We start from the raw sequence: 25,508 nt of genomic DNA, 5'->3' as shown, positions 1-25,508 counted from the left end.
TTTTTCGTGCAGTTAATTGCTGAAATGGCAGAAGCTTCTTGAGGGCTGCAGCTCACTCAGAGTCTGGCCCTTTAAATGCATTTTTGTGAGCACCATCAACTGCTGTAAATGGAAAATAAAATAAATTGAAATACTTCAGCGTGTAAAATGCCCCAGTATTTATTACTCGATCTGTCATTTGGACAGCTGGGGCTGGCCATGCGCGTGGTTTCCTTTCTGCAGTTTGCATGGATGTAGCTCAGCTTTGCTCCTGCAACATCCAGTGTTCGCTTCAGACGAGTCCCTTTGGAGTTCTCCTGTCCCAAAATGCGCTCCCAGGTTGTTTGCCCCATATGAATTCACAAAGGGTGAAAGATTGCTGTTCTGCCTCGTGTCTTTGGGCAACAAAACCTTTAAGTTTTCTCTGTTAGAGTGGTGATGCAGTGACACAGCTGCCCAGGTGGAGTCATCATCCATGGAGGTGCCCAGGAACCATGCAGATGTGGCACTGAGGGATGCAGGCAGTATTGGTAGTAAGTGGGTGATTGGACTGGATGATCTTAAAAGACCTTCCAACCTTAATGATTCTGTGATTGTAAAGAGACGAACGGCAGCATAGACATCATCATGAGCAAGCAAAGCCCTTTGGTGAAAGGCTCTCTATGAGTGCTGGGATGTGGATGTGATACCTTCCAAACATCTGCTCTTCTCCATGAGCAAACAAACATACTTAGGGTTTGTATTATGGAGACAACGCACAAATAGGAAGAGATTTGTCTTTTCTTAGTGCTGCATTTTGTAAAGGGCAATAATAGTGTGGTGCTTTGTAAAGGGATAACCAGGCTGAGGGTGAGAGGCAAAGTGAAAGGGAGCGAATTAACGTATGAAAAAGGAAAGGAAAACTCAACCTCTGACTGTGTTATGTGGCAAATGATCCGCCTGTGGGGAAAGATACGTCTTAATAGCAGTTTTTGGAATGAGATGAATACTGTATACAGTGCGTTATAAGCCACAGCGTGATCTGAATCGTAATCAACGTGGGGAAGTATAAATCTGAAAATAATAAAGATGAAATCAATATTGATGGTTAGGAGTAAAAGTACTGTATTTGCTGTAGTAAATGGTTTTAAGTTCCCTGGGAAAAATTTGTTCCAGAAAACCTATAGTAATTTACTATAGTTTCAATGCTGGCATAGTCCCTGTGTATTTTGGTGGCATTTATATTGTCACTATAGGAACAGTCAGAAAGCAGCAAGGAGAAAGGGTTCAGTGCAGGGGGATGGCTGGGGACAAGCTCTGGGTTTCTCCATGCTGGTGCTTTGCTGTGGTGTTTCTGGATGGTGAACAATCTCTCCATCCTGCTTAGCTGTCATTTAGCAGAATGGGCCCCTTGCCTTGTCCTTCTCCAGTTACTGGGAGTAAGGCATCAGATTCTGATGAGCTCCAGGAAAACCTTCTTGCATTTGAGCTTTTGCTGTTAACTGTCTTGTTTCCTTGTCCTCTGCTCAGGAGACAAATCACTTTAATGGTAGTTGATATAACTTCTACTTAACCTCCTTGTCGTCTCATTAATGCATTCAGTGAAATGCACTGTCGAGCTGCAACCCCATCACACTGGTGCACCTTTCACCCCAGGCATGGAACCCCCTGCTCCAATGCTGCCGAAAGCTGGTTTGGGGAATGAAGGTGGTAAGAGTGCAGTGGGTGGGAGATGGAGCCTGGCTCCCTGCTTTGGGTGTTTTCTCCAATTATTTCTTCCTTTTAACGTATGAAAGATGCCAAGAACTGTGCTGGACGTTTCAGCTCCAAAATAGCTGAAAGGAAGGAAATATTCTATTTCTTGGTCCAGATCATTTCAGTTCTCGTTTCCTCTTAGGTAAGCCTTCTGCACTTTGTGAGAAGCTGAACGCGACTTGGATGTCTTGTTCTAGAGAACTAGAAGTGCTGCTTGCACGCCATGATCAAACACCTATTTAATATCAAAGGGCTCTGCCTTGAAGCCTTTGTGTTCAGGGAACAGCTGTAGCGTACGGGAGTCAGGCGGGCTGACATTAATGCCAGGATAAATCTTGGGAACCAGCAGGATGCAGGCTGGCTGTGAGGATGAGCCCAGAGAAAGCCTTGAGTTTGGAGTGATGGTCCTGATCTCATGTGAATGCATTTACCAATGCTCAGCCCTGGGGGATCCCGCGATTGGAGACAGGATGGAGACCTTCAACCTTTCACAGAATCATTTGTGTTGGAAGGGACATTTAGAGCTCATCTAGTCCAACTCCTCTGCAATGACACAGACCTTTGGGATTCACCAAATTCTCGGCTGTTTGCAAGCTGGTTTAGACCCTACCAGGGGCTGGGGTGACTTCTAGGTGGAGATAGAAATTGTATCTGTTCCCATCCTCTTGCACAGCTGTGAGTGCTGGGGAAACATGGGGGGCATCTATACCAAGCCAATGGCCCTGTCCTGTTTGAGCAGAAGGTTGGCCTTGTTGGTTCTAAATTCAGTAATTCTTGAGTTTGCTCCTATCCTGCCCATCCCAACCTTTTCTTGGTCCCTACAGATATACACAGCGGTCTGACTGCTGCTTCCTGGTGGATAAAGACCTGCAGAAAAGAGGGATTTAGGAGCTTTCAGACTGAAGCTGTGCTCACAAGCCAAGCTTGTCACAGGTCATTTCTGTTCCTGTGTTTTACCAGGGTCTCACAAGGATTCCTCCTGTTACAGCAGCTGGTAGGAGACCTGGGCTTTCTTCTCTGCAAAAGGTTGAAAGTTACTTGGGGGCAATGGTGTCCTCTGCATTTATTATTTCTTAAAAGCCTAAGATATGTGGTTCCCAGTGGAGGTATGCAGGTTGAGTATTGGCGGTCATAAACCATGCCAGGAGGGAAAATGTGGGCTGCTTGCTGCTGGAGAATGGACCTTAAATCAACAGCCGGAGCAGTGTCGGTTCATAAACCCAGGATTTTTTTAGCCTTGAGGACAGAGGTACTTTAAATCGCAGCCTTCAGGTTCAGTGATCTGCTGGAGAACAAGCATAAAACTTCAGAGGGAAGGACCTGATATCAGCACATATTTTTGTGCCAGCGGTATTCAAGGTAGCCCTTTTGGTTCTGCTCACTGCTTATGACATCTCCTTGTATTATAATGATCCCAGCAGCAGCAAGAAAAATCCATGACCCAGCCTCTGCAGAAGGGGAAATTATTTGCTGTGATAACGGCGCTCATCAAGGCACTGTTTGCAGTGGAAATGGCAAGTGGAGCACTGGGGGGGGGGAAGTCTCTCTTTGTTGAGTGTAGCACCTCTGCTCACGGATTGAATTCTCTGCCCTTTTATACCTGACACCAGGTTTTAATTGACATTGGGCATCTCTGCCGTGCTCTGTCACTCGTGCAGTGGAGGGTAATGGTGCTGTTTGCACAGCCGGGATTGATTGTGAGCGGCGGTTCAATAGCTGCCATGTGCAGCCTTTAGAGCCAGTGATGTTGGGTCTTTGACCACATTGGGGTGGTGCCCATGAGCTCTATTGGGCCACGACAGGGAGCTCAGTGCCAGCTTAGGCTCTACTGGTGGTGTCCCTGTCCCTGCCATCTCCCCATGCCCCAAAGCCTTCACCCTTGGGTGTGGAAAGTCATTGGGATTGGACTTCAGGCCAACAATGCGTCGTCATTTGTGGTTCTCAGGGCTTTCTTTGCCTGTTGCTATTTCTGTCATCCTTTTGCTCAATTTTTGATTCTTTCTCCTTTTCTTTTTTTTTAACTCCCCATGTCTTCCTGCGTGAGCTGCAAGGCCAAGAATCACAGCGGAGGATTTTCAAGCATAGCACGTCTGAAATAACGCAAACAGATTTCGCCAGCATATTTAGCAGTTCCCAATGCGAAATGCAGAGATGTATTGCTGTTTATGAGCACGCTGCAAAAAATAGCAGGAAAAAAAAACACAACTGTTTTATGCCGTTTTAAAGTCAGAACTCTTTGAAGCTCTCTGCTGGACGAGGCGCTGCCGTGTTGCAGCCTACAGCCCAGCTCTGCAAGCCTGGATTTTCAGGATGTTTTCAGGGTCTCTCTGCTTTCTTCCCAGGTTGCAGCCAGTGGCTGGTTTGATGGAGAGGATCCAAGCTATAGCTCAAAACGTCTCAGACATCGCAATAAAAGTAGACCAGATTCTCCGGAATAGCCTCATGAATGCAAAAAGTGAGTGTTGTCCTCAGGTACCCAGCTCTTCCAACCCCATCCGCTCCTTGTGTTGGCACCCACTACCTGCGTTGTCTCTCTCTGCAGTGGGGGATGGCAGGAGGGACCAGTGCGAGGTGCCCAGGGACCCCAAGTACCCTGACTGCGCTGGGAAGGTGGAGGTGAGTTGGAGCTCCCCATGTGCCCAATTGCCATGAAGCCACAGGGAGGTGTGGGGCTGTGCTGAGTTCCTGCATCTTCACAGACAGTGGCAGAACCAGCTCTGTGAGGCTGCTTCTCCCTGCCCGTTCTTTCTGTGTTTAATGACAGAAGCATGGCGAGGAGGAAGTGCTGTCGTATCTTCTTTAAATATCTGGAGCGCGGCTGGTGTCTGGGGAATAATCTCAACGTGGCACAGGAGCACATCTTGTTATGGTGGCAAAGACCTCCATTGCTGATGCATGTCCTCGCTGACACAGCGTGCTCCCCACACCTGCACACAGCCTGGCGTTTGGCCTGCAGTGTGATCCCTTTGTCAGAGAGCATATTTACATGGGCTAATTAAAAGCATTTCCCCTCTCCCCTCCCTTCCTAGCCTCCTGCTTCCAGCTCCAGGCTGACTCTACCTGAAAGGATGCTGAAGGGTATATTGAAGCAACGTTGGGTGGCTGGATTTTTCTCACCCCCTAGCGCTGGGCATCCTTTCTGTCCACAATTGGAGTAAATTTGGAATGTAATTTAATTGTCAAAGGCTATAATTCGATCTCCTGTCTGGGTGATTGGTGCATTTTACATAGCGGGTGCAGCCAGCTGTCTCTGAGTAGATTTGTTGAATTAAATACAGGCTGGTTGGGGGGGTGACGAATGGGGGCTGCAGTCAGTGGCTGTTCTGCACCCGGAGCTGCCTCAGGGACAGCTCTGGATGTGGGAGCTGGGAGTGTGGATGAGCCCCATTTGTGTTCCTTTGCCCCTTTGCAGTGGATGAGGGCCAGGTGGACTTCTGACCCCTGCTATGCATTTTTTGGCGTGGATGGCACCGAGTGCTCCTTCCTCATCTACCTCAGTGAAGTTGAGTGGTTCTGCCCTCCCCTGCCCTGGAGGAACCAGACGGCCGCACCGTCCCCCCCACCGCCACCCCGTGCCCAGGTAGGGATCCATGAGATAACAATAGGGTTGGGGCTGTGACAGTGGTGTTCCTGAGGCAGTGGTGCCAGCAGATCCCCAGCACCCATCCTGATGCCACTTGCAGGTTCTCTCCTACATGGGATGCCACAAGAGGCACCTGTATGGAAAACATCCAAGTGAAAACCACCCTTCTCTTAATGGGTCCTTAGCAATTTTCCTACAAGTGCTCAGATAGGGTGTTAGGAGAAGTTTCTGCACCAGAGGGCGGTGGACACGGAGCAGCTTCCCAGGGCAGCAGGCATTGCCCCGAGCTGCTGGAGCTTTGGGAACCCTGGGCACTGCTCTCAGACTTAGGGTTGGGTTTTGGGTAGTCATTGTGTTGGACTCAATGCTCCTCATGGGTGCCTTCCAAAGTGGGATATTTCATGGTTATGTGATTCTGTGATGTCTGATAGCAATCAGCAGTGCTCCATTCCTGCAGGCAGCTTTCCGCAATGACCTGGCCCCGTTGCTGGAGCTGGTGGGCACAGGCAAGGAGTCCCTCAGCTTCATGAAGAAGAGGATCCGGCACCTGGCCCAGCAGTGGCTGAGGGCGACCCGGCGCCTTGAGCAGAAGTTGAAAGGACAGCAGGGAGACCAAAAACATGTAGGAACCTATTGCATGGTTGGGGTTGTTGTGGGGATGAGGACATGGGGAAATGGGAGCAGCAGATCTGTGGGGTTGGGGCTGTGTTATCAGTGTGGTGACCATGGCCATGGCTCAGAACACAGCTTGGAGCTGGGCAGGAATTTGGAGCCGGGTCCTGGTTGGCAGGAGGTGTCCATCCCTGGGTTGGCACTGGCAGTGAGCAGGGCTTGGGGCAGCATATCTCCTTGCAGGTGCTGGAGGCATCTTCCTGCTGCCCTCTAGGCCCCTTTCTACAGGGAGATGTGCTCTGCAACCATGAATAGACCCCAATGTGCATGGGGGAAATGGACTATGTATGAAGATAGAGCCAGCCACCGAATACTGGATCTTTGCTAATTGGACATAGACCACTTGTCCTTACACCCGAGTGGTTTCCCTGAGTAATTTCAGCCTGCAGAAGTGGAAAGGGACCAGCAGTCATTTTTGGCTGTCAGCAGCTTGTTGTCCCTCTCTTTACAGATCCTGATCCACATTGGCTTCCTGACGGAGGAGTCAGGGGACGTCTTCAGCCCACGGGTGCTGAAGGGGGGGCCTCTGGGTGAGATGGTGCAGTGGGCCGACATCCTGGCTGCCCTTTTCCTGCTGGGACACAGCCTGAAGGTGACAGTCTCACTGAAGGACCTGCAGAGGTTGGTGCCGTGGTTCCTTTCCAACCCTGGGGTTACATGAAACCGAGGCATGGTACAGATTGCTAGGGCAAGGCTTTGCCCTGTCGTCCTGGTACTAGATCCAAGCATTACAGGTGCATCACTGGCAGCACACAGCATCCCCCGTGTCCCCTCTGCCTGCAGCTCCCCAGTGATGATCTCTGCAGGAACACATGGCCATGTGACTCAGCTGTCCCATGGGTCAGTGTCATAGCTGGTGCTCAGCCCTTATCTCCCCCCCTGGTGTTGTTTGAGCTGTGGCTGTGCTCTTTCCTTCCTTCCTCCCCTCCCACCCTTCCTGCTTGTTGGTGGCTGAGTAAAGCTGCCAGAAATAACCCCTGTCCCTTGCAGGGGGGTGGATGCAGGATGACCTGGGTGGGTATTGGTCATTGCTGGGACACATCTGCAGCATGGCATGTGGAGATGCAGAGCAAGTGCAAGCAGATGGCTGCACCCAGCCATTCAAAGCACCTGTGTGGGCTCCAAGTGAGAGCAGTATTCAGCAGAAAAGGTAAAAGGGAGATGCTAACTGTGTACAAGACACTTGGGCTCTGCTCCATGCTGAGTTATGGCCGGGCTGGTGGTGCCGATGGCATCACAAAGCTCTCCTCAGCTGCTGCCGGGGATGTGAGCTGGAGGGCAAGTGCCAGTGAAAAGGCTGGATGGGGCTGGTTGTGAATGGAGAACAGCCTGAAGTTGCCTTGTGGGCCACAGAGATTTTGGGTGATGCTTAAGCCAGCTCTGCTGCATAATGAGCTGTGCTGGAATGGGAGTGGAAAATATAAGCAGCAATCCTGGAAAGAAAGAAAAAAAAACACAATGAAAAAATCCAACCCAGTCCCTGCAGCATCTGGAATTAATGAACAGAATTAGCTCCTGACTAATTAACTAAAAACATTATAATCCTGGTCCTCATGCAGCTTCTAAGAGAGGCACAGGAGTGTATTGTGGCCATCTCCGTGCTTTGCCCTGTGCTGGGTTGACATCACTGTGCTCGAGGATGGATGAAGTTAATGGCTGGCAGGGTGTTCTTCTTGTTGTGTGGTTCTTATTTGTGTTTTTTGATGGAGAGCCTCGCGGCAGTCATTTAATGAGGAGGAGGAGCCCCTGCATTGCCCTGGGATGGGGCTCCTGGTCTTCTCTGGGTCTGGAGGAAGTCCTGTCCCTCTGGTGGATGCAAGGGTCCCTTTGTGGGGTGCTGAGCAGTGCTGGTGCATCCGTCTCCTTACTGCTGACCTTCCAGAAGCATTCCTGCTGTAGGGCAGCATGGCTTTGAGTGTGGCTCAGAGCAGAGCAGAGATAAGCCCTAACACTGCGGGAGCAAGCAGGAGACTTAGCTGAACAAGCGTGGTTAATAACGAGCTGTGCTACCATTAATCTCTCACGCTTAGCCAAAGCCCGACGGGGGCTTCGCTGCTGCGGGTGTGCAGAGAGCTGGGGTTGCAATCAGCAGCTCAGCCTGCAGCCAGCAGCCTGGGTTGGAGATGCTCTGCTCCAGAAATGTGAAATGTTGATTCTGCATTTTTGTGCATTTCTCTTTGGCAACTCCTGCTCGTTTTTGCAGCTCGGAGTTGTAAATGCTCCTGCCCAGCACGGCCTTGCATGGGTACCCATGAATTATTCAGCATGAAATAACCTCTCTCCTGGTTTGTCTCTTTGCATTTCTGAGCTGATTTTTACACACATATTGATCATTGGCAAAGGATTGCTAAAAGGTTTGCATGCGCCTGCTTCAGCCAATAGTTACCTACGAGCAGCTGTTCATTATTAGTGTGTATATTGATTGCAATGCAGCAGTGCTGGGAGGCAGTGGTTGGGATAGGGCCTGTAGTGCTGGCGGATCAGGCAGGCAGTAGAAAGTCCCTGTTCAGAAAGGCAACAGTCAGAGGGCTGGGTCTGAAGGTGGATGTGCCGTCTGGTGCATTGCTTCCCTCCCAGATGGGCAGTGCCCCACTGTGCTGCATGTCCCCATCACATCCCTTAACCCCTCTGTTCCCATTGCACTCTCTGTCTGTCTGTCCTGGTTGGGCAGGTCATGTAGCTCAGCACTTCCCAAAGAGCTGAATTACAGACACACAACATCTCCTGCTTCAGCTTTTAGCCACTCATTCGAGACCTGTGAATGACACTGCTGTGACCTACCAGAGCTGTTGAACAACTTGCAGGTGTTTGTCCTCCTCTGTGAGAATTTGTTAGCTGCCTCCTGATGTGAGGCAAGAGGCAACACGTGGGATTACCCAGTAATGGGCACGAGGAATTGCCAGGCACTTGTTAGCTGTGCTGGAACATGGCTGTGCTTCGGCTCCCAATGAGGAGAGCAGCAGCACTAGGCTGCACCATTGTACTGTGAGCCTATGGGTGCAAGGAGCTGAGCCTCTGCCTCCCCAGCCCCCTGCAGACATGGCATGGTGGGCTCCAGCCCCATCCTATGGTGATGGGATGTGATGATGGGCACTGGTGGCAGTCATCACATCAGCATTGCTGGCTGCACGTAGGGATTGCTGGGGAGGAGAATGGGAGCGACGAGGAGCATCGATCTCAGAGGCGCTGAAAGGTGCTTCTGAAATTGCCCCCTTGAAATTAACTGCTCATAAGGCAGGACAGAAAGTCGAAGAAAACGGGATTTGATGCCTCGCGGGGTCAGCGCTTTACGAAGTGTTCTCGGAGCTTAATTGCTCTGGTGTCAAGTCCTGGGCTCGTAATATGGGCTTTGCCAAGGCATTTAATTCTAGGCATGTGCTCGTTCCGTGCTGCCAGCCCTGGAGTGCAGGTGAGGGGTTTCCCATGTGGGGCACAGCATGGCACGAGGCTTTGCTCATCCCCAGAACCACATCCCACAGCCAGAGTGCTGCTCCCATCTCGCTGCCTGCTATACACATAATTAGAGCTGCTATTTTCCTGTGCTTTCCACCGCCGCTGAGGTGTACTCAGGCTGCAAAAAGGGCCATTCGAATGGAAACGCGGTGTCCAGCTGAAGGCATTTCTAATTATTTTCTGGCAGATAAAAGCCATCTTTCTCTCTTGCATCTGTTCAAATGAAAGCCAGCGCAAAGCCTGGGCTGCAGGGCGTCACCATCCCTCTCCAGCTGGCAGACGAAGTGCTGGCATCATGCAGACGGCCAGCAGTGGCCCTGCTTGTGGGTACTATGGTTGTGCTGGGGCAGCAAGAAGCAGCGAGCTCTGCCCAAGCACTGCCAGCACCAGAGCTCCTGCTGCTCCCCAGCCCATTCAGTTTCTCATCTTTCCTGGGAACGTTCTTCATTCTTTGCTGAATTTCCAACCAGAAAGAGCCGTTTTCATTGGCAGCACGTTTCCAAATGCAGGTCATTCCTGTGGTTCATTTAGCTTGGCATTGCACCCTCGGTGTATCTCTGGGGCTCAGCTCTGCCCAGGTCCCTCCTGGCTCTCTCCAACCTCTCCCATCCAGGAAGTCAAATCCAGTTAACTTCAGTCAAGGGCAGTCAACTCCAGTTAATTCCAGTTAACTCCAGTCAACTCCAGTTAACCCACTTTAATTCCAGCAGCAACAAGGGGTGGCTCGGAGATGTGCCAGGCAAGGAATAGGGATGAGGGTGAGGAGTGATGGGGAGGGATCTCCACCACCTCTGAGGTCTTCATCCTGTAGGGGAGGAAGGTGCATAAATTAGCACGAATTACTGAGCTGTTAAATTGCACTCCTTCGTGAAATATGTTTATTTTGTAGCCAAATGAGGACTCGCTGGCTGGCTCTGGTGCCACAGCAGAAAGTTCTGCTTTAATCATGGAGAGGTTACGATAACCTTAATAACCACTGCGGAATTTCGATGGGCTTTGTTGAATATTGGACCGTAGAGTCATTAAGGTTGGAAAGACCAAGAATATTATCCAGTCCAACCCCACTGTGCCCATTGACCACATCTCCTAGTGCCACATCTCCATGATTCATCATCCCCCAGGGATGATGACTCCCCTGTTGCCATGGGCAGCCTGTACCGATGCATCACCATTTTTCCAGAGAAGAAATTCTTCTTAATATCCAACCTGAACCACCTCAGGCACAAGTTAAGGCCGTTCCCTCCCATCGTGGGAAGGAAAGGTTGGGTTAATTCAAAAATAGGTCAATGGGATGCAAAGATAAGCCCGCAATCATCTGAATTCAGAGAGCCTGCCCCACGCTCAGGAAGGGAGTGTGTCCCCTTGGTTGATTCAAGTATTTTCAAGGGGAAAATAGCAGGACAAGAAGCTGCTCTAGATTTATTTTCGAGTGGGCACAGCTGGTGGAGGCAGCTGGCAGAGAGGAGCTGGGCATGCATCTGCTGGCACCAGGGGGGAGCTGAGTGGGGGGAGCAGAGCTGAATTGTGGGGATGGGATGTGGGCAGCAATGCAGGTGGGTCTCACTGGGGGGGATAGGGGGGTTCCTCCAGGTGTGGTGTTGGGGTGAGGTGCTTCACTAAGAGGCATTTGCTCTCATCTCTTCTATTTGTGTAATTTCAAGCGTCGTTAATAGGACACGGTGTGGGGAAAAATCATGGAAATCTCGCTCCAACCATGAGTGAAATTGGGCTTAGGAGAAAATTAGTTGGCTTAACTGGTAAATGATGAAAGCTTGAATAAAGGATGTTTAAATAAGGAGGAAAGGGGAAAAAAAATCCCACCGCCCAGGAGCTGCAAACTGGATTTGCATGATTAGAATATTAAAATCAGCAGTTAAAAAGTGTTTAGGAAGGATAAGTAAACAGGAGAGAGAGAAGCTCTTGCTTGAAAAACACTGGCTCGATGCTGGGAGCATGAGGGATGCTGCAAGCTGGGGAGAGCTGGCAGGTGGTGGGGCTGAGCACATTGCTGGTGCCTGAGGTAAAAACAGAGTGTATGTGAGCAAATGTGGAGTTTATTATTGTGTCTCTATAAAATCCTGGGTATCTTCAGTAGCTTAAAATCTCCCCTTCTCCCACTTGCTACCATTGAGAGCAGCCACCTCTATCCCCCAAAGGGCTGGGTCACCTCGCTGCCCTGTTTATCTCATTGAGGTAGCTCTCAGAGGTGAGAGCCTTTCTATTCCTGCCACCTTCTCAATCTGCTGTGTCATGTAAAATTGCCCATAAAAGTTACAGAACTGCAGCTTGTTTCCCCCGTGGCTGACCTGGCTGCTCTACCCAGAGCTGGTGCTGATATTCCTTGTGACAGGAGCACTGAAGCAGCTGCAGATGCAGCTCTTAGCCTTAAACTGAAAATCTGTGCTCACCCTGGCTTTGGTCAGTGGTGTTGTTCCATGATGTGGTTCCATGGTATGTTTCCATGATGGTTTGATCTGGAGTCAGGGTCACTCCTGGAGGCTTGGGATCACTCTTGGTTTGCTGGTTCCAGGCTGGAATGGGGCTGCAATGGGGATCTTCCCATTGCACCAACCACGGGTCCTTGTCCCCAGTGTTTTTTATTCCTAAGAAATGAAGAAATACCTGCAAAGATAGATGGGTAGATCCTACCCACATCAAATGGGGCCGGCATCTTGGGGCCGATACAGAATGGCCTGGGTTGAAAAGGACCTCAATGCTCATCCAGTTCCAACCCCTCTGCCATTTCAGTATATTGCAAGTGAGGGATGGACCACTTGTATTTCTGAGCAAACTGCTGTGCTGCAATCACAAGTACATGTAGCAGGGATCTTTGAGAAACCTGCTGGAATTGGAAGGTGTCACTTTCTTTTTTTCCCTTTTCCTGAGAAGGAGGAAATGTGGTCCAGACAAGCAGATGGGCTGTCAGGCTGACATCAGTAGTACACTTAATGGAACAGCTTTGGGGGAGAGAGATCCATCAGTTCACAGAGGTAATTGAAAAGGGAAGGAGGCATGCTGCTGGTTTACCAGCCGTGCACCGTGCCAGATTAATCACGCTGCCTGTTGGGGCAAGGTAGCTGATGATCTTGATAAAGAGATTGTGGTCAATCCAGTTTATCTGGATTTTCATAATGTACTTTATCCGCTGCAGAAGAGAAAAGGGGCTGAGAAGGGTTATTTGAAGGAGCTGACTGAGAATCCCAGGCAAAAGCAATGAATAAGGCCCACAGTCTGACTGTCCTGGCTTTATTAGGTTATGTCATTAATGGGACAAAATCACAGCCTCATCATAGAAACACAGAATGACTTGGGTTGGGAGGGATCTCAAAGATCATCCAACCCTCGTGCCATGGATAGGGCTGCCAACCACTAGATCAGGCACCAGCTCAGGCTGTCCCTGTGTCCCAAAGGCATGAAGACAACACAGAGGCCATGGGGCTGCCTGATGACCCCTTTGAGGCACCCATCAGGAACGTGAGCACGTGTTCTTCAGAGCTGATTGGTGTCTCCTGCTTTCTTCCAGCAACTTAGGGGTACCTCCAGGCCGGGGAAACTGCCCCTTGACGAACCCTTTGCCTTTTGACCTGATCTACACCGACTACCACGGCCTCCAGCAGATGAAGCAGCACATGGGGCTCTCCTTTAAGAAATATAGGTGAGAACACTTCTTTCTCATGTTCTCCTTAATTAGCAAGCAAAGGCAGACCTTGATGACCTCAAAGGACAACAGGTGAGCAGAGGTTGCCACCCTACAGTGGCAATGGGAGCCTTTCATGCCTGCAAGAGGCAGAACCCCGGCGCCAGCTCCTTCAACACCGTGACAAATGTCAGCATCCCCTGGTATATCAGCAGCCAGGAAAATATGCGATTTAATTTAGTGCTGATAGTCCTGCTATTTATTATGTTTTCTCCCATCTCTTCCACTATTCTGAGCAATTTTATTAGAGAGAAAAATGACAGGCAATGTTATTGCTTTTATTATAAATGCATTTGCTCTCGCATTCAGCTTGTTGTTGTTTTGTTGTTTTTTTTCCCCTCTCTGGTTTGATGTTCCCCTTTTCTCCTTGCTCTCATGCTGGTAATGCCTGCCTCAGCAGTCCTGGGATATTGGGAAAAGCATTAGCGAGTCTTTAGGAGATGCGTTGTTGTGGAAACCACCAGGGGGACGAAAGCCCTGCAATGGGAAACTGCTCATTTAGGGCACGGGGTTGTGATGGGGTTCCGTCTCCTCTCCCAGGTGCCGCGTTCGTGTCATTGATACCTTCGGGACGGAGCCGGCCTACAACCACGAGGAATACGCCACGCTGCGCGGCTTCCGCACCAACTGGGGCTACTGGAACCTGCACCCCTCCCAGTTCATGACCATGTTCCGTAAGCACTGCCATAGGGATGCAGAGGGGGTTGTCAATGGGGGGCTCAGGCACTTTGTTGGCATTTCACATCGCTTCTCCTCCAAGATGTGGAGCTGTGGTGCCAGCTGTGTCCATCTGTTCTTGGTGTCCGCAGCGCACACCCCGGACAATTCCTTCATGGGCTTCGTGTCAGAGGAGCTCAACCAGACTGAGAGGCAGCGCATCAAGTCCAACAAAGTGGGCAGCATGGCGGTGGTGTACGGCAAGGAGGCCAGCATCTGGAAGGTGTGTGACTGCGGGTGTCGGAGCTTCCAGCGTGTCCCAGTCCCATACATAGAGGGCTTCTCCCATTCTCATTCATATATTGCCATTCCAGGGCATAAAAGGAAACAGCTAACTCTTTCTTTTCTTTTTTTCCCCTTGGTGCTCCATGGTGATGCTCCAGCTGCAGGTATGGTGCTGCACCCATCCTGTTAAAGCCTTGGGTTTGCCTCCTGGGGCCTCAACACCCCCAGGGGACAGGGTCTGCCCTCCCTGCCCGTGCTCTGCTTGCTAGCCAGGATGCACTCCATCTTGGTTAGTTCAATTTGGGGTGGTACTCGGGGGAGTTAAAATGAACATTTGCCTTCCTTAGCACTGCAAATGTTTGTCCCTTTTAGCCAGAAGTCATTAATTACTCCTGTTTCTCCACATTGTGCACTGGGGTTTCTCTTAGGGCTGGTTCTCCCCACCAGCAATGCTCAGTAGCATTTTATTGTCATCTCCCCAAGTCCTTTGCATTAGGGAATCGCTATCAGAACAGTGCCCAGCTGGCTGTTACCATACCCATGGCCACAATGGCACCTTGCAGCACGACTTGACCAGGGAGAGCTGCCTGACATCTTTGCTCTGTATGCAGATCTGGCTGATAGCCCTAGAGAAGTCTGGCTTTTGTGGCTGAGTGTAGAAATGCAGTGCTCAGAGAGGCTGTAAGGCATTGTGCGCAGCTCTCCCATGTTTCTCATTTATACCTCATCCTTTCCTCCCAGTCTGCTCTTTAAGGGCTGGAATAAACTGAAATTACAGCATCCAAAGCAAAACCCCTTTGTGTTTTTCCAAGCAAAATAATAAAAGAAGAAAAGAGCAATAGAGAAATTGTTAAAATGGAAGGCTGCTTTAGAGAGCAAAAGCCTCCAAAGAAGAAAAATGATAACCCCCTTGATTTTCCATGTAATAAAACAGGCAGAAGGATTAAACCTGAATAAGAGCATCCTAGGGACTTGTTAAGTGGGATGTGGGGCTGCTAAAGAGCCCTGGCTTTGCAAACCCCCTGCACCCAGTGTGCTGCAATCCAGCAGTCCGTAGCCCTAATGCTGGCATCAGGGTGCTGCTTCCTTCTGCAGGGCAAGGAGAAATTCCTGGCCATCCTCAACAAGTACATGGAGATCCATGGCACAGTGTACTACGAGACTCAGCGGCCACCGGAGGTGCCGGCCTTCGTCAAGAACCACGGGCTGCTTCCACAGCATGAGTTCCAGCAGCTGCTGAGGAAGGCGAAGGTGGGCTGCTCCCCTACTTATGGGGGCATGGGAGAGTGCAGGGTGGGTGTGATGCTGGTAGCTATGGGTGGGCATTGCAGCTTCTGTGGCTGTGAGCACCCCACTGGGCTGTGAGTTACAGAGCACCCCTGTGATGTGAAGTAGGTTCTGAGCACGTTTAAGTTATGGGATGTTGAGCTGCATGGAGCTGCTGTAGTGGCTCGCTGCACAGAGCAGCAGCACAGGGGATGCTTTTGGGTCATTGGGAGCCTTTCCTGTAGGGCTGAGGGATGCTGGTGGGCGATTTGGGTTACTGGGAGCTTTTCTTATAGGGCTGGAGGGTGATTTGGAGCCTCTCCTATGAGGCTGGGGACTGATGGGTCTGCAGCTTTACATCACCAACCTGGGTTTGCTCCCCACAGCTCTTCATCGGCTTTGGGTTCCCCTATGAGGGTCCGGCCCCACTGGAAGCCATCGCCAATGGCTGTGTGTTCCTGCAGGCGCGCTTCAACCCTCCCCACAGCTCCCTCAACCACGAGTTCTTCCGTGGGAAGCCCACCTCCAGAGAGGCAAGTGCTCAGTGGGGGGAAAAAGCACCTGACTGAGATCTTTGGAGAGATCCAAATCCCAAAACATGAATGTATCATCCCAACATGCATCTGTTGGACAGAAGGGGCAGCTCCGCTGTGGGTTGCAGAAGAGAGTGGTGCAGGAGGATGCTCATAGATCCCCCCACCCTCAGAATCCAGTGCCCATTTCCTTCCCACTGTGCTGATTCATGCACATCCCTCCCAGAATAAGGGCTGGTGCAGCCTGAGCCCCCTCAACCCATTGCATTTTTGTAAAGTGAGGAGGATATGGGGAGTATGACACCCCTCCCAGGCTTGCCCATTGCTGGGAATTCAATCTAAGTGAAGCAGGAACTCTTTAAAAGTTAAAGGGTTGAGAAAATTGCCTCTTTTATTATTAATGAAGTGGATAATGCGGCACAGTGCTCGCTCCCTCAGCTCAGCTGGGCTGTGCCACACTGTCCCCAATGGCTCCCAGTGTTCTGGAGTGCCCTGGGGTGTTCATGCGGAGGATGGGAGGAGGCGCTCACTGCTACAAATGGGAATGGAAAGCAAGCAGAAAGCACACATGGCTCTTCTTCAAGCAGGTTCTCCGGCTATGCAGTGCCTTCCAAGTCAGCTCAGCATCCTCTCTCTTCCTGCCCCTAGCCAGGCCCTCAGGGCTCTAGCTACATTTTAGCAGAGTGAGGCTGAAAAAGCAGCTTTTGGTTTACCAAAAAGGGGTGATTTCCCCTCAAACTGCCCAGTGGGAGGTGGGTGGTGGGGCACTGATGCAGCACTGGGGTGATGCAGCTTCCAGCACTGCCTTCTCCACTGACTGACCTTCCTGTGCCTTCAGCAGCGATGGATTTTCTGTTGTTTCTGGAGCTGTGGTACTTCCACAGAGCTTTGCCACTCCAGGTGGTTTGCCAGGTTCAGGTTGTGGTTACCTGAATGATGGAGCTGGGGATGGAGCTGGGAGCAGAGCATCCCAACCTGCAGTTGAGTTTCACAGCCAGGGGTTGCAGCTGTGCTTGGAGGGGGTGTTCCTTGGGCACATCTCTGTGTATGACTCCCCTCTGCTGCTGGGGTTGGGGTGCAACCAACAATTGCAAACCAACAGCTCCTTTGCTGTGCTATAGGTGTCCTCCCAGCACCCGTACGCCGAGGACTTCATTGGGAAGCCACACGTGTGGACTGTCGACTACAATAACTCTGAGGAGTTTGAAGCTGCTATCAAAACAATTCTGAGGACCCAGGTGAGAAGGGCTCCCCAGAATGAGCCTCTGTGCCAAGGTGAGAACAGCTCTCATCTCCTCTTTGTTGCCCTTGGGATGAGCCGTACCCTCACCGTGACAGCGCTGTGCAGGTTTTGGGGTGGTAATGCTGTTGGGGTGAGTGCATCACCATGCAGCTGTGAGGTGAGGAAACATGCAGTCAGTGTGGATGAGGTCATGTCTGTGCCTCGCCATGATCTCTGCTGTTAAAAAAGGAAAGGTAAGAAATAAAAAGGGGGTTGTGAGGAAGTTGTGCTGCAGGCTGATCAGCTCCGTCTCCAGATTTCTCCCCGTTCCCACGTCAGCTGCTCATAGAAATGCAGTTGTGGTGCAGTCACAACACATCCTTCCTCCCTTCCTTAATTAACATCTCCTATGTCGCTGAGAGGAAGAGGGGTGGGGGGATGAGAGCAGGGATGAGGCAGCAGCACACGGAATGTGGCAGCAGCCTGGGGGTGCTGGGCTGTGGGGTTTTCTGGGCATTTTGCATTGTGGTGTGGTACCTACGCTGGAAATATGGCTTCATGGTCTATTGAATGATGTCTCCATGGAGCAGGGAAGCCCCCCAGACCCCTTGTTTTGGAGGATCCCCATTGCCTTGAGCTACTGGCCATGCCCCTTTAGGGGCTGCCAGGATGTGCAAGCCTAAATTCACCCCAAATGAATACAACCTAGAACAGGGTACTGTAACAGCTCTGCAGGGAGAAGTTCCCATGTACCAAGAGTTGCAATGAGGTAAACCCAGCAATCCCCTCTGCTCTTTGCTTTTAAAGGTGATCTATATATTTATCCTGAGTGAGCAGAGCAAGAGTCAGCAACTGCCTGTTTGTCTGTTTGTTTAGAGGTGCTGTCAAGGCAATTAAGACTAACAGTTGACCAACCTCACAGCTTTAAAAGCCCCATTATTAGCTTTGGCTTTGGGAATCCCTCGGTATCTTGTCTTTAAACTACTGCTGGTTACAGCAGGAAATGAGAACAGCTGATGGGTGGTGGGAACGGGCAGCTCAGTGCTCAGCCAGGTGGGAGGAACTGCTTTCGGCCTCCTTCTTTCCTATAGCAAAACAGGGCATTGTGTTTTCAGACTGTTTGGCAAATCTCTCCTTCGGAATAATCACCATCCATTTATTTCTTTTGCTCCAAACGTTGCATTTCACCATTACTGAAATGAAATAATGTGTTTTTGTTTCCCATCTGCGTGTCTTTGTTTGGAAATGCCCTGCTAGGGAAACTTGTATCTGAAATGATGCATTTCCCTTTGCCTCACCAAACCAAACAGATTGCCTGACCTTAAACAAAGCATTTTTCTCCTTGCTGGGAAATACTGGGAATTAAAAACTGACCTGAAGCTGGTTTTACTCTTTTCCTTTTCCTTTCTATTCTTCCTTTTCAATTTCCCCTCCCCTTTGCCCTTTTCATTTTCCTCTCCTCTTTTCCCCTTGTCCCCTTTTCCCTTCCTCCCCCCTTTTCTTTCTTTTTCCTTTTTCTCTTTTCCTTTTTCCCATTTCCTCTCCCCCTTTTCCACCCCCTTTCCCCCTTTTCCTCTCCTCTTCCCTTTTCCTCCTTCATTGAGAAGTCACTAACCACACACCTTTGGCTTTGCACCTTCAAGGCAAATCTCAGCTGAGCACTTTCAGGAGGGTGGGATGCCACCCCGTGCTGTTGTGCCAGCAATGAATTGCAGCTCTTTGCCATAGGCAGGGCAGAGATGTTTTCAGGCACAGGGATTTCTCAGCCTTCAGCTCTTTCCATTTGTCCCAGCACAAGCCATTTAACAGACCCAATATTCTGGTGTAGCGAAGGGAGAAGGCATCATTATATTAAAGTCAAACATACAGGAATATAATGGAAAATTATACATTTCAGTCTATGCTTGAAAGAGTGGCGTATTAAACATCGCAGTGAAAATAGCTGGTTTGAGTGCTCCCAGCCTGCTGCCGGGGGGCAGCTGACAATTGCATTATTTTGCTGCTCATTACTTAGGGATTATGTTTTTCTTCCTTTTCCTTTGCAACAAAGGAAGCAGTTCTGGGATACCCAATGGGGTCTGTAAAAAACAAACAAACCCAAAGCACCTTTGTGCTTTGCATTGCATCCCCCACTGATGCATGCAAGGGAGGGTTGCAAAAGCCCTTTGCAAGAAAAGGGCAGAGCATCACCCCGTGCAAAGCCCCCCCAGCACTGCTGTTGTGAGTGCAGGGGTGGGAGGCTGAACGCTGCAGCCCCAAATCTGCAAGATCTGGCCCTGGTTAACTGAGCAGCATCAGTGCCTGTCGTGGTGTCAGCACCAATTACACGGCACACCTGTAATGAGACAGAGCAGCTGCGATTTCCAGCCTTGCTGAGATCTCAGGTGGGATATTTATGGTGGAGAGATGCTTAGAGGGATCTTGTTGGCAGGCTGAGCCTTTGGAGCTTGGCTCTGACAGGTACTTCAAAGGAGACAGCTATTTTGGAGGTGCAGAAAATAGAAGCAGCAGTGTTTTCCGGATGAACTATCTGGGGTATTTTTTTACTTATCATCCATCCTTTGTGTGAAGCTCTGCAGAGATGCAGAGGGGAAGGAGGGCTCCAGGACCTACCCAGCTCGTCCTACAGGGGATAAAGGAGATGTGGGGATGGTGATGCTGCAGGGTTTGGGGATGCTGGGGAGTTTGGTGATGCTACGGGGGTTGGAGATGCTTTGGAGGAGCTGATTTCAACACCAGGACACAAGGGCAGCTCTCAGGAGGGAGGTGTGATGTGGAAGAACGGGTGAGGACCAGCAGTGTTTCATAACCCATGCTATAAATACACTGGTTGTTGAAGTGCTGCTGGCTCTGCATAAATAGCAGGTAGGAACGTGGAGCTGCAGGGGACACATTTGCTCCGTGGTCCCACAGCCCTGTGTTGGTCACCAGCACCTTCAGGGGGATGGGCAAATGCCCCTAGAAATGGCTTGCTTGGGAAACTGGGGTGTGGAGCAAAGTGACTTCGTTTGAACATATTGAGGTGAGTTGAACCTCATTTCATCCTTCACCCTCTTTCTCTTAAACCTGTTGTTGTTTGCAGAGCTCTTGCAGTCCTCATTTTCTTCCAAAGAGGATTGAAGAATACCACACTGAGTACCACACGGGGGGTCTGATCCCTGCAGTTGCCCTCCCGTGGTTCTTGCTATTTTTAGGGAAGGGAGATGAACTCATTCAGGAGCAGAATGACTTCGCTCCACGTCTCTCTGCCTGATGGTGGATGAAGGGCAGGAGCATCACCCACTTGGCCAGAGATGGCAAACGCACTGATAATAGGAAATGCATCCCATCCCCAGCTTTGTGTTTTGGCAGCACAGGTGCTGAGGAGTGGGCAGTAGTGATGCAATGGGAAACATGCCATGGGCTTTAGTGCCTCAAGGTGCTGCTGCCAGGGCTGAAGCAGGGCAGGGCTTTGCCTGCTTCTTGCTGCAGTGCTATGCTCTTCCCCTGCACAGGTGGACCCTTACCTGCCTTACGAGTACACCTGCGAGGGGATGCTGGAGCGGATCCACGCCTACATTCAGCACCAGGTTGGGCACCATCCCTGTTATGCTGTGGGATGAATGGGAGGAATGCTGGGGAAGAACCGCTGGCGCTGTGAGGTGTCCCTGCCAGGGATGCTGAGCCCCCCACCCCTACACATCACCCTTCTCCTTCAAGCACTGACCTATTCCCTTCCAGGATTTCTGCACCATGCCGTCCCCGCCACCACCTGCCAAGGCCCAGAGCCCTGCTATGCAAAGCCCTCCGAGCCCTCTGGCCCTGTCTCCCAACGCCACCCACTTGGTGTGGTCCCCCAGCGCCCACCGGGACCCCCACGCCTGGCCGCCAGCCGACTCACTGCAGGTGTGGCTGTCAGAGGGGCGGCATGCCTGCACCGAGACCTGCCGCCTGCACGGGCTGGTGTGTGAGCCCACCTTCTTCAGGTTCCTCAACAAGAAGGAGGTGTTCCTGCAGTGAGTGTGTCCTCAGCGGGGCGGTGATACCTCGGGGGGGGCTGCTAGAGGGGGTCCCCAATCCCCAAGTGCTGGGCAATTATGTCCCCAGCAACCCCTGTCCTCATGTCCTTTGATGTCCTTTGTCCCTAAAGCCCCCTGCACCCACGGCAGCCCTGTCCTTGCTCCAGCAGCTTCATGCTTCCACAAGCAGTGATGGTATTTGCTGCTGTCCCGCTCCCACCCCGCTTCTCTCCCCCTCCCGCCCGCTCCCTCCCTTTCTGTCTTTTTTTTTTACATCTTTCTCTCTGAAAACTGCATTTTGAACACACAGCGGTGAAGTTTTAATAGAGTATAAATCTGCCACCAGGCTCCTGGCTGCTCTGTGGGCAATTAAGATGCCAACATTACCATTTTCGTCACGCTGGCCAGGCAGGCGATTGGAGCCCTGGTGACAGCTTTATAGGATGAATTAGGGCTGGAGCTTGTGTTCCCTGTGTGCCCCCCTCCCCCCCCCCCCCCCCCCATCCCCGGAGCCAGGGCAGCTGTGTGTATGGGCTAATGGGGCCATGGAGGCACAGAGCAGGGGCAGCTCTTTCTTCTGGGGTTTTTGGGGTTTGTGTCCCCATTTTGTTGATCCTGGAGACACTGGGATGTTCATTGAGGCTGGGTGCACTTCCAGGAATGGCATCTGCCTGTGGAAGTGCATGCAGAGTAGGCAGACCTCTCGGTCTGGGTAGGATATAATGTTTTTAGTGGAGGTGTCTGTGGCCCACTCAAGGTTTGGGTGGTTTTGGGGTTAATTGCATGGGGTTTGGGGCTTGACATGCAGTCAAAGGGTTCACAGAGCTCATGGATCCTGCACCCAGCAAAGATCCAACCGAAGGCTTTTCACTGGGAACGCTCCTGGAAGGATGGGTTGAGCATCAGAAACCCTTTAGTGAAGCACCTGGCAGACTCTCCACCCTGGAACCGCAGCCTCCCCACCTTTCTCTTCCTTCCCAGGCTCAGCATCACCTGCGACAGCACCGAGTACGAGATGAACCATCTCTACCCAGCAGTGGCAGAGAACGTTCACGAGTGCTACCTCCAGAAGGAGCCTCTGCTCTTCAGCTGTGCAGGGCACAACACCAAGTACCGGCGCCTCTGCCCCTGCCGTGACTACCGCGAGGGCCAAGTGGCTTTGTGCAGGGACTGCTTGTGACTCCAGCCCCGCGGTGGTGACGCACCATGTGCCGCCGGAGGCTTTATCTCAAAGCTCGTGCAATAGCTGGGCAGGCAGGACGGGATGCGTGCCGAGCCAGGGGTGCTGGGCTGCAAACGGCCACAGCCTGATGGTCAGTTCCATTTTCCTCTTGAGGCGCATCGCCCGTCCGCATCCGAACCCACCTGGACCGCGTTGGCGCTGGGATGGGGGTGGCGGTGAGAGGGAGCTGGAGGGGATCACCCTTCCCCTCTTCCATCCATGGGATGAGCCACCAGCAGACTGCAGTTTCAGGGTTTTCATTCACTTTGAAGCATCCCAGGTTGTTTTATTTATTTATTTTCTATCCCCTTTCCCTCCTTCCTCTCCCCCCCACTTCTCCCCTCCTTCAGAATGAGTGGTGAATTAAAAGGGAAAAAAAAGAGCACCCAGTCCTTCTTGTGAGGAGTTATTGGGTTGTGCTGGGGGGACCCTTCCTTGGCTGGGGAGGGCAAAACCTGAGGACAGTGGCTGCAATGGGTGCATGCAGCAGGGGCATGGCCTGCAGCACGAGGCTGGGGCTGAGTAATGCTGTGTGGGGCTCTAGAAGGATGCTGGGCTCAGGGCACTGCTGTGTTGGTGGTGGCGTGGTGCTGCTCCTTGTTTGAGGCAGGAGGAGGTGGTGCAGCAGCTGGCATGTTACTGGCACTGAGTGAAGGTGGGGGCAGCTTTAGGGCGGAGCAGCTGCAACAGCAGCATTGTGCCTGCATCCCCCCAGCACTGCAGCCCCTGCCTTCCTGAGCAGCTGAAGGTGAGTTCCAGGCCAAGAGCTCCATGCAGCATCTTCGCTTCTTTAGCTTCTCTTTAAGCTCACCATCTCCTTTTAGAGAAGTGTTTGCTGCTGCTTGTGTTTCCTCTCCTGGCATGTAGTCCTGCTGGCTTAGTGGGACCTGTGGTGAGCAGGCTGGTTGGGTTTGGGGATTCTTATGGAGTGGTGCTGCAGGGTCGGTGCTCAGCCATCCTGCTGCTCAGGAGTGGGTAAAAACACAGCTGTGAGCTGCAGACTGGGCACTTGTACCATGCAAGGAATAACCCCTCATCTCAGCCTGGTGGTTCCACCTGGGAGCACTGCGCCCACCTGGCTCCAAGTGACAGAGCAGGGGCTCAGCAGGACGAGTGCAGCCTCATTTTGCCACCATGCTGCTCTTGCTGTCTCCCAGCCCAGAGCCAGCGCTGTTATCCTGGAGCCATTTGTCACCTTCAATGCAACGTCGTGCAGGCAGCCTCCAAGCAGCCGGTGATGCCGACAAGGGAAAGGATTGATTAAGTAATTTGTGTGTCTTGCAGCAGGCGTGTGTGTAAATAAAAGCTGTGGAAGCCTCTCTGTGCAGAGCTGAACACCAGTCCTTCGTGCCTTTCCCTGGCACCTTTCATCTGGTGGTGCATTGGCACCAGGGATGTCACCATCCCTCAAGGTGTTCCAGGACCATGGAAATGTGGTGCTGAGAGATGTGGTCAGTGGGCACAGTGGGGAAGGGTTGGGGTTGGACTGGATGATGTTGTTGGTCTTTCCAACCTTAAAGGTTTAATGATTCTGATTCTGTCTTGGTGTCAAAGCAGCGGCTTGCCCACACTACTGCAGGGCTGGGGCAGCACAGGCCAGGCACTGGGGACATGGTAAGGAGCACACTCCCAGTCATTCAGCCCCCAGTGCCACAAGGACCAAACTAGACCTGCTTTAACCCAAGAGCAGGATCCCACAGCTGGCTCCAGACAGCTCTTAAGACAGCGACCACAGTGTATCAGCCCTCACTGCGGGTTCTGCTGGGATGCTTTAACCCAGCCATCACCTCTCAGCAGCCAGGTGCCATCAGCCCCAATTACTGCTGTCAGGGCTGTTCTCTCCAAGCTGAAACAGAAGCTGATTCACTCACTTTGGCTGCTGTCACTGTAAATAGTGACTTGTTGGGGAGCTGGTGGGATCCAGGGGTCTCCATTTGGATGATGGTCATGGCAGTGCTCTGAGTTACCCAGCAGCCTGGGCAGCACTCCTTTCCATTAGGATGGGAGACCTGAGCATGACGCCGGCATTAATTTCATGTTTTATCACATAGGAGCGTGGATGAGATGCAAAGGGAAGCCAAAGTGCTGCCATGTGAAAGAGATTCTAATTACCGCAGCTAATTATGAAGAATAAATCCCCAGCGGGGAGGGGCAGGTGGGGGGGAAAGAAAATCTGTCAGGACTGAGAATAAAGTCAAACAATTGGAAATACCATGGGGAGATGTCAGCGCAGCCATGGCTCCTGGGGACGGGTTTGCTCACCCTAAACGCAGTATGGGGGCAGTGGGGTGGTTTTGGGGTGTTGTCCTTTACCCCATTTCCCCTGGCTGCAGGCACTTCAGCCCCATACTGTGGGCTATTGGGCTTCCAGAGGAGCTTTGGGTTTTGCCCAAATTGCCCATGTTTTTGCCAAAATGGGTGCCAGGGACGATGTTTGGGATGAGGTGTCCCCAAGCAGCGTCTCACTGTTGTCCCAGCAGCACATCCTACCAATGCCCAGCTGCATGGAGCAGCCATCTGGGCTGCCAGCCACCCTGGGATGGAGGGAATAGGGCTGCTCCATTTATCAGGGGCTTTATAAGGAAATCATTAAGCAGCTTTTCCCTCCCAATCCCTGCTTATCAGCAACCAGGTGAAACAGCAAATTGCATCCCGATGTGGACAGTCCAGGGAAGAGAAGCCCATTTATTTCCCCTTACGGGTTTATCGCCAGATCAAGGAGCTGCTGAAGATGTAAGCAGCGTTGTTTATTTCCCCAGGTGATGGATTCAGCTGCCATGCAGCTCCGTTAAGCACGGCACGCTGCCTGACAGCAGTGCCTAATGGACCCGCACTCTGCACTGCTGGCTCGTGTATTTCAAGGTCTTGCTTTAATTGAGTCCTGTCTCCCCCATGTCGTGCCTTCTTTTCTTTTTGGGACACCTTTCTTATGATCTTCCTCCCCTCCCTTAAGTAAGACTTCCCAAAATACACCAAAGCATTGGATCTCCTCTCTCCTTGCCTCATCCCTTTGGCAAAGCGGAGCCCTGAGGGAAGTTAACAAACTGAACATCTGTCCTCTGAGCAACTGAGTGAAAAGAGCAGTGAAATCTTTGGCTTTTTTTTTTTTTCTCTCTTTTTCTTTCCTGGCAGAATCTGTGGAGGGGACAAAAGCCCCTTTTGAAGCTGGAGTGTTCTCTTTCTTATCAGATGGAGCCATCCTTCCCA

General features: G+C 51.4%; 1 protein-coding gene across 1 annotated transcript in view; it reads left to right on the top strand.

The window, feature by feature from the left end:
• The window catches only part of MGAT5B (alpha-1,6-mannosylglycoprotein 6-beta-N-acetylglucosaminyltransferase B), a 38,560-nt gene extending 15,874 nt beyond the window's left edge, over positions 1–22,686 (top strand). The window contains exons 4-17 of the mRNA XM_072351995.1: positions 4,056–4,168; positions 4,256–4,329; positions 5,126–5,293; positions 5,754–5,918; positions 6,420–6,589; positions 12,945–13,076; positions 13,659–13,792; positions 13,928–14,058; positions 15,156–15,311; positions 15,713–15,859; positions 16,981–17,097; positions 20,576–20,650; positions 20,802–21,076; positions 22,061–22,686. Coding sequence (XP_072208096.1) covers positions 4,056–4,168; positions 4,256–4,329; positions 5,126–5,293; positions 5,754–5,918; positions 6,420–6,589; positions 12,945–13,076; positions 13,659–13,792; positions 13,928–14,058; positions 15,156–15,311; positions 15,713–15,859; positions 16,981–17,097; positions 20,576–20,650; positions 20,802–21,076; positions 22,061–22,259 — 2,056 coding nt within the window. The 3' untranslated portion in view covers positions 22,260–22,686. The remainder of the gene's footprint in view (positions 1–4,055; positions 4,169–4,255; positions 4,330–5,125; positions 5,294–5,753; positions 5,919–6,419; positions 6,590–12,944; positions 13,077–13,658; positions 13,793–13,927; positions 14,059–15,155; positions 15,312–15,712; positions 15,860–16,980; positions 17,098–20,575; positions 20,651–20,801; positions 21,077–22,060) is intronic.
• The last annotated feature ends 2,822 nt before the right edge of the window (positions 22,687–25,508 follow it).

This window comes from Excalfactoria chinensis, chromosome 17, assembly GCF_039878825.1.
Source record: "Excalfactoria chinensis isolate bCotChi1 chromosome 17, bCotChi1.hap2, whole genome shotgun sequence".
NCBI lineage: Eukaryota > Metazoa > Chordata > Aves > Galliformes > Phasianidae > Excalfactoria > Excalfactoria chinensis.
The sequence above is the reverse complement of the archived record's forward strand: the minus strand, read 5'-3'. Positions and strand labels throughout refer to the sequence as shown.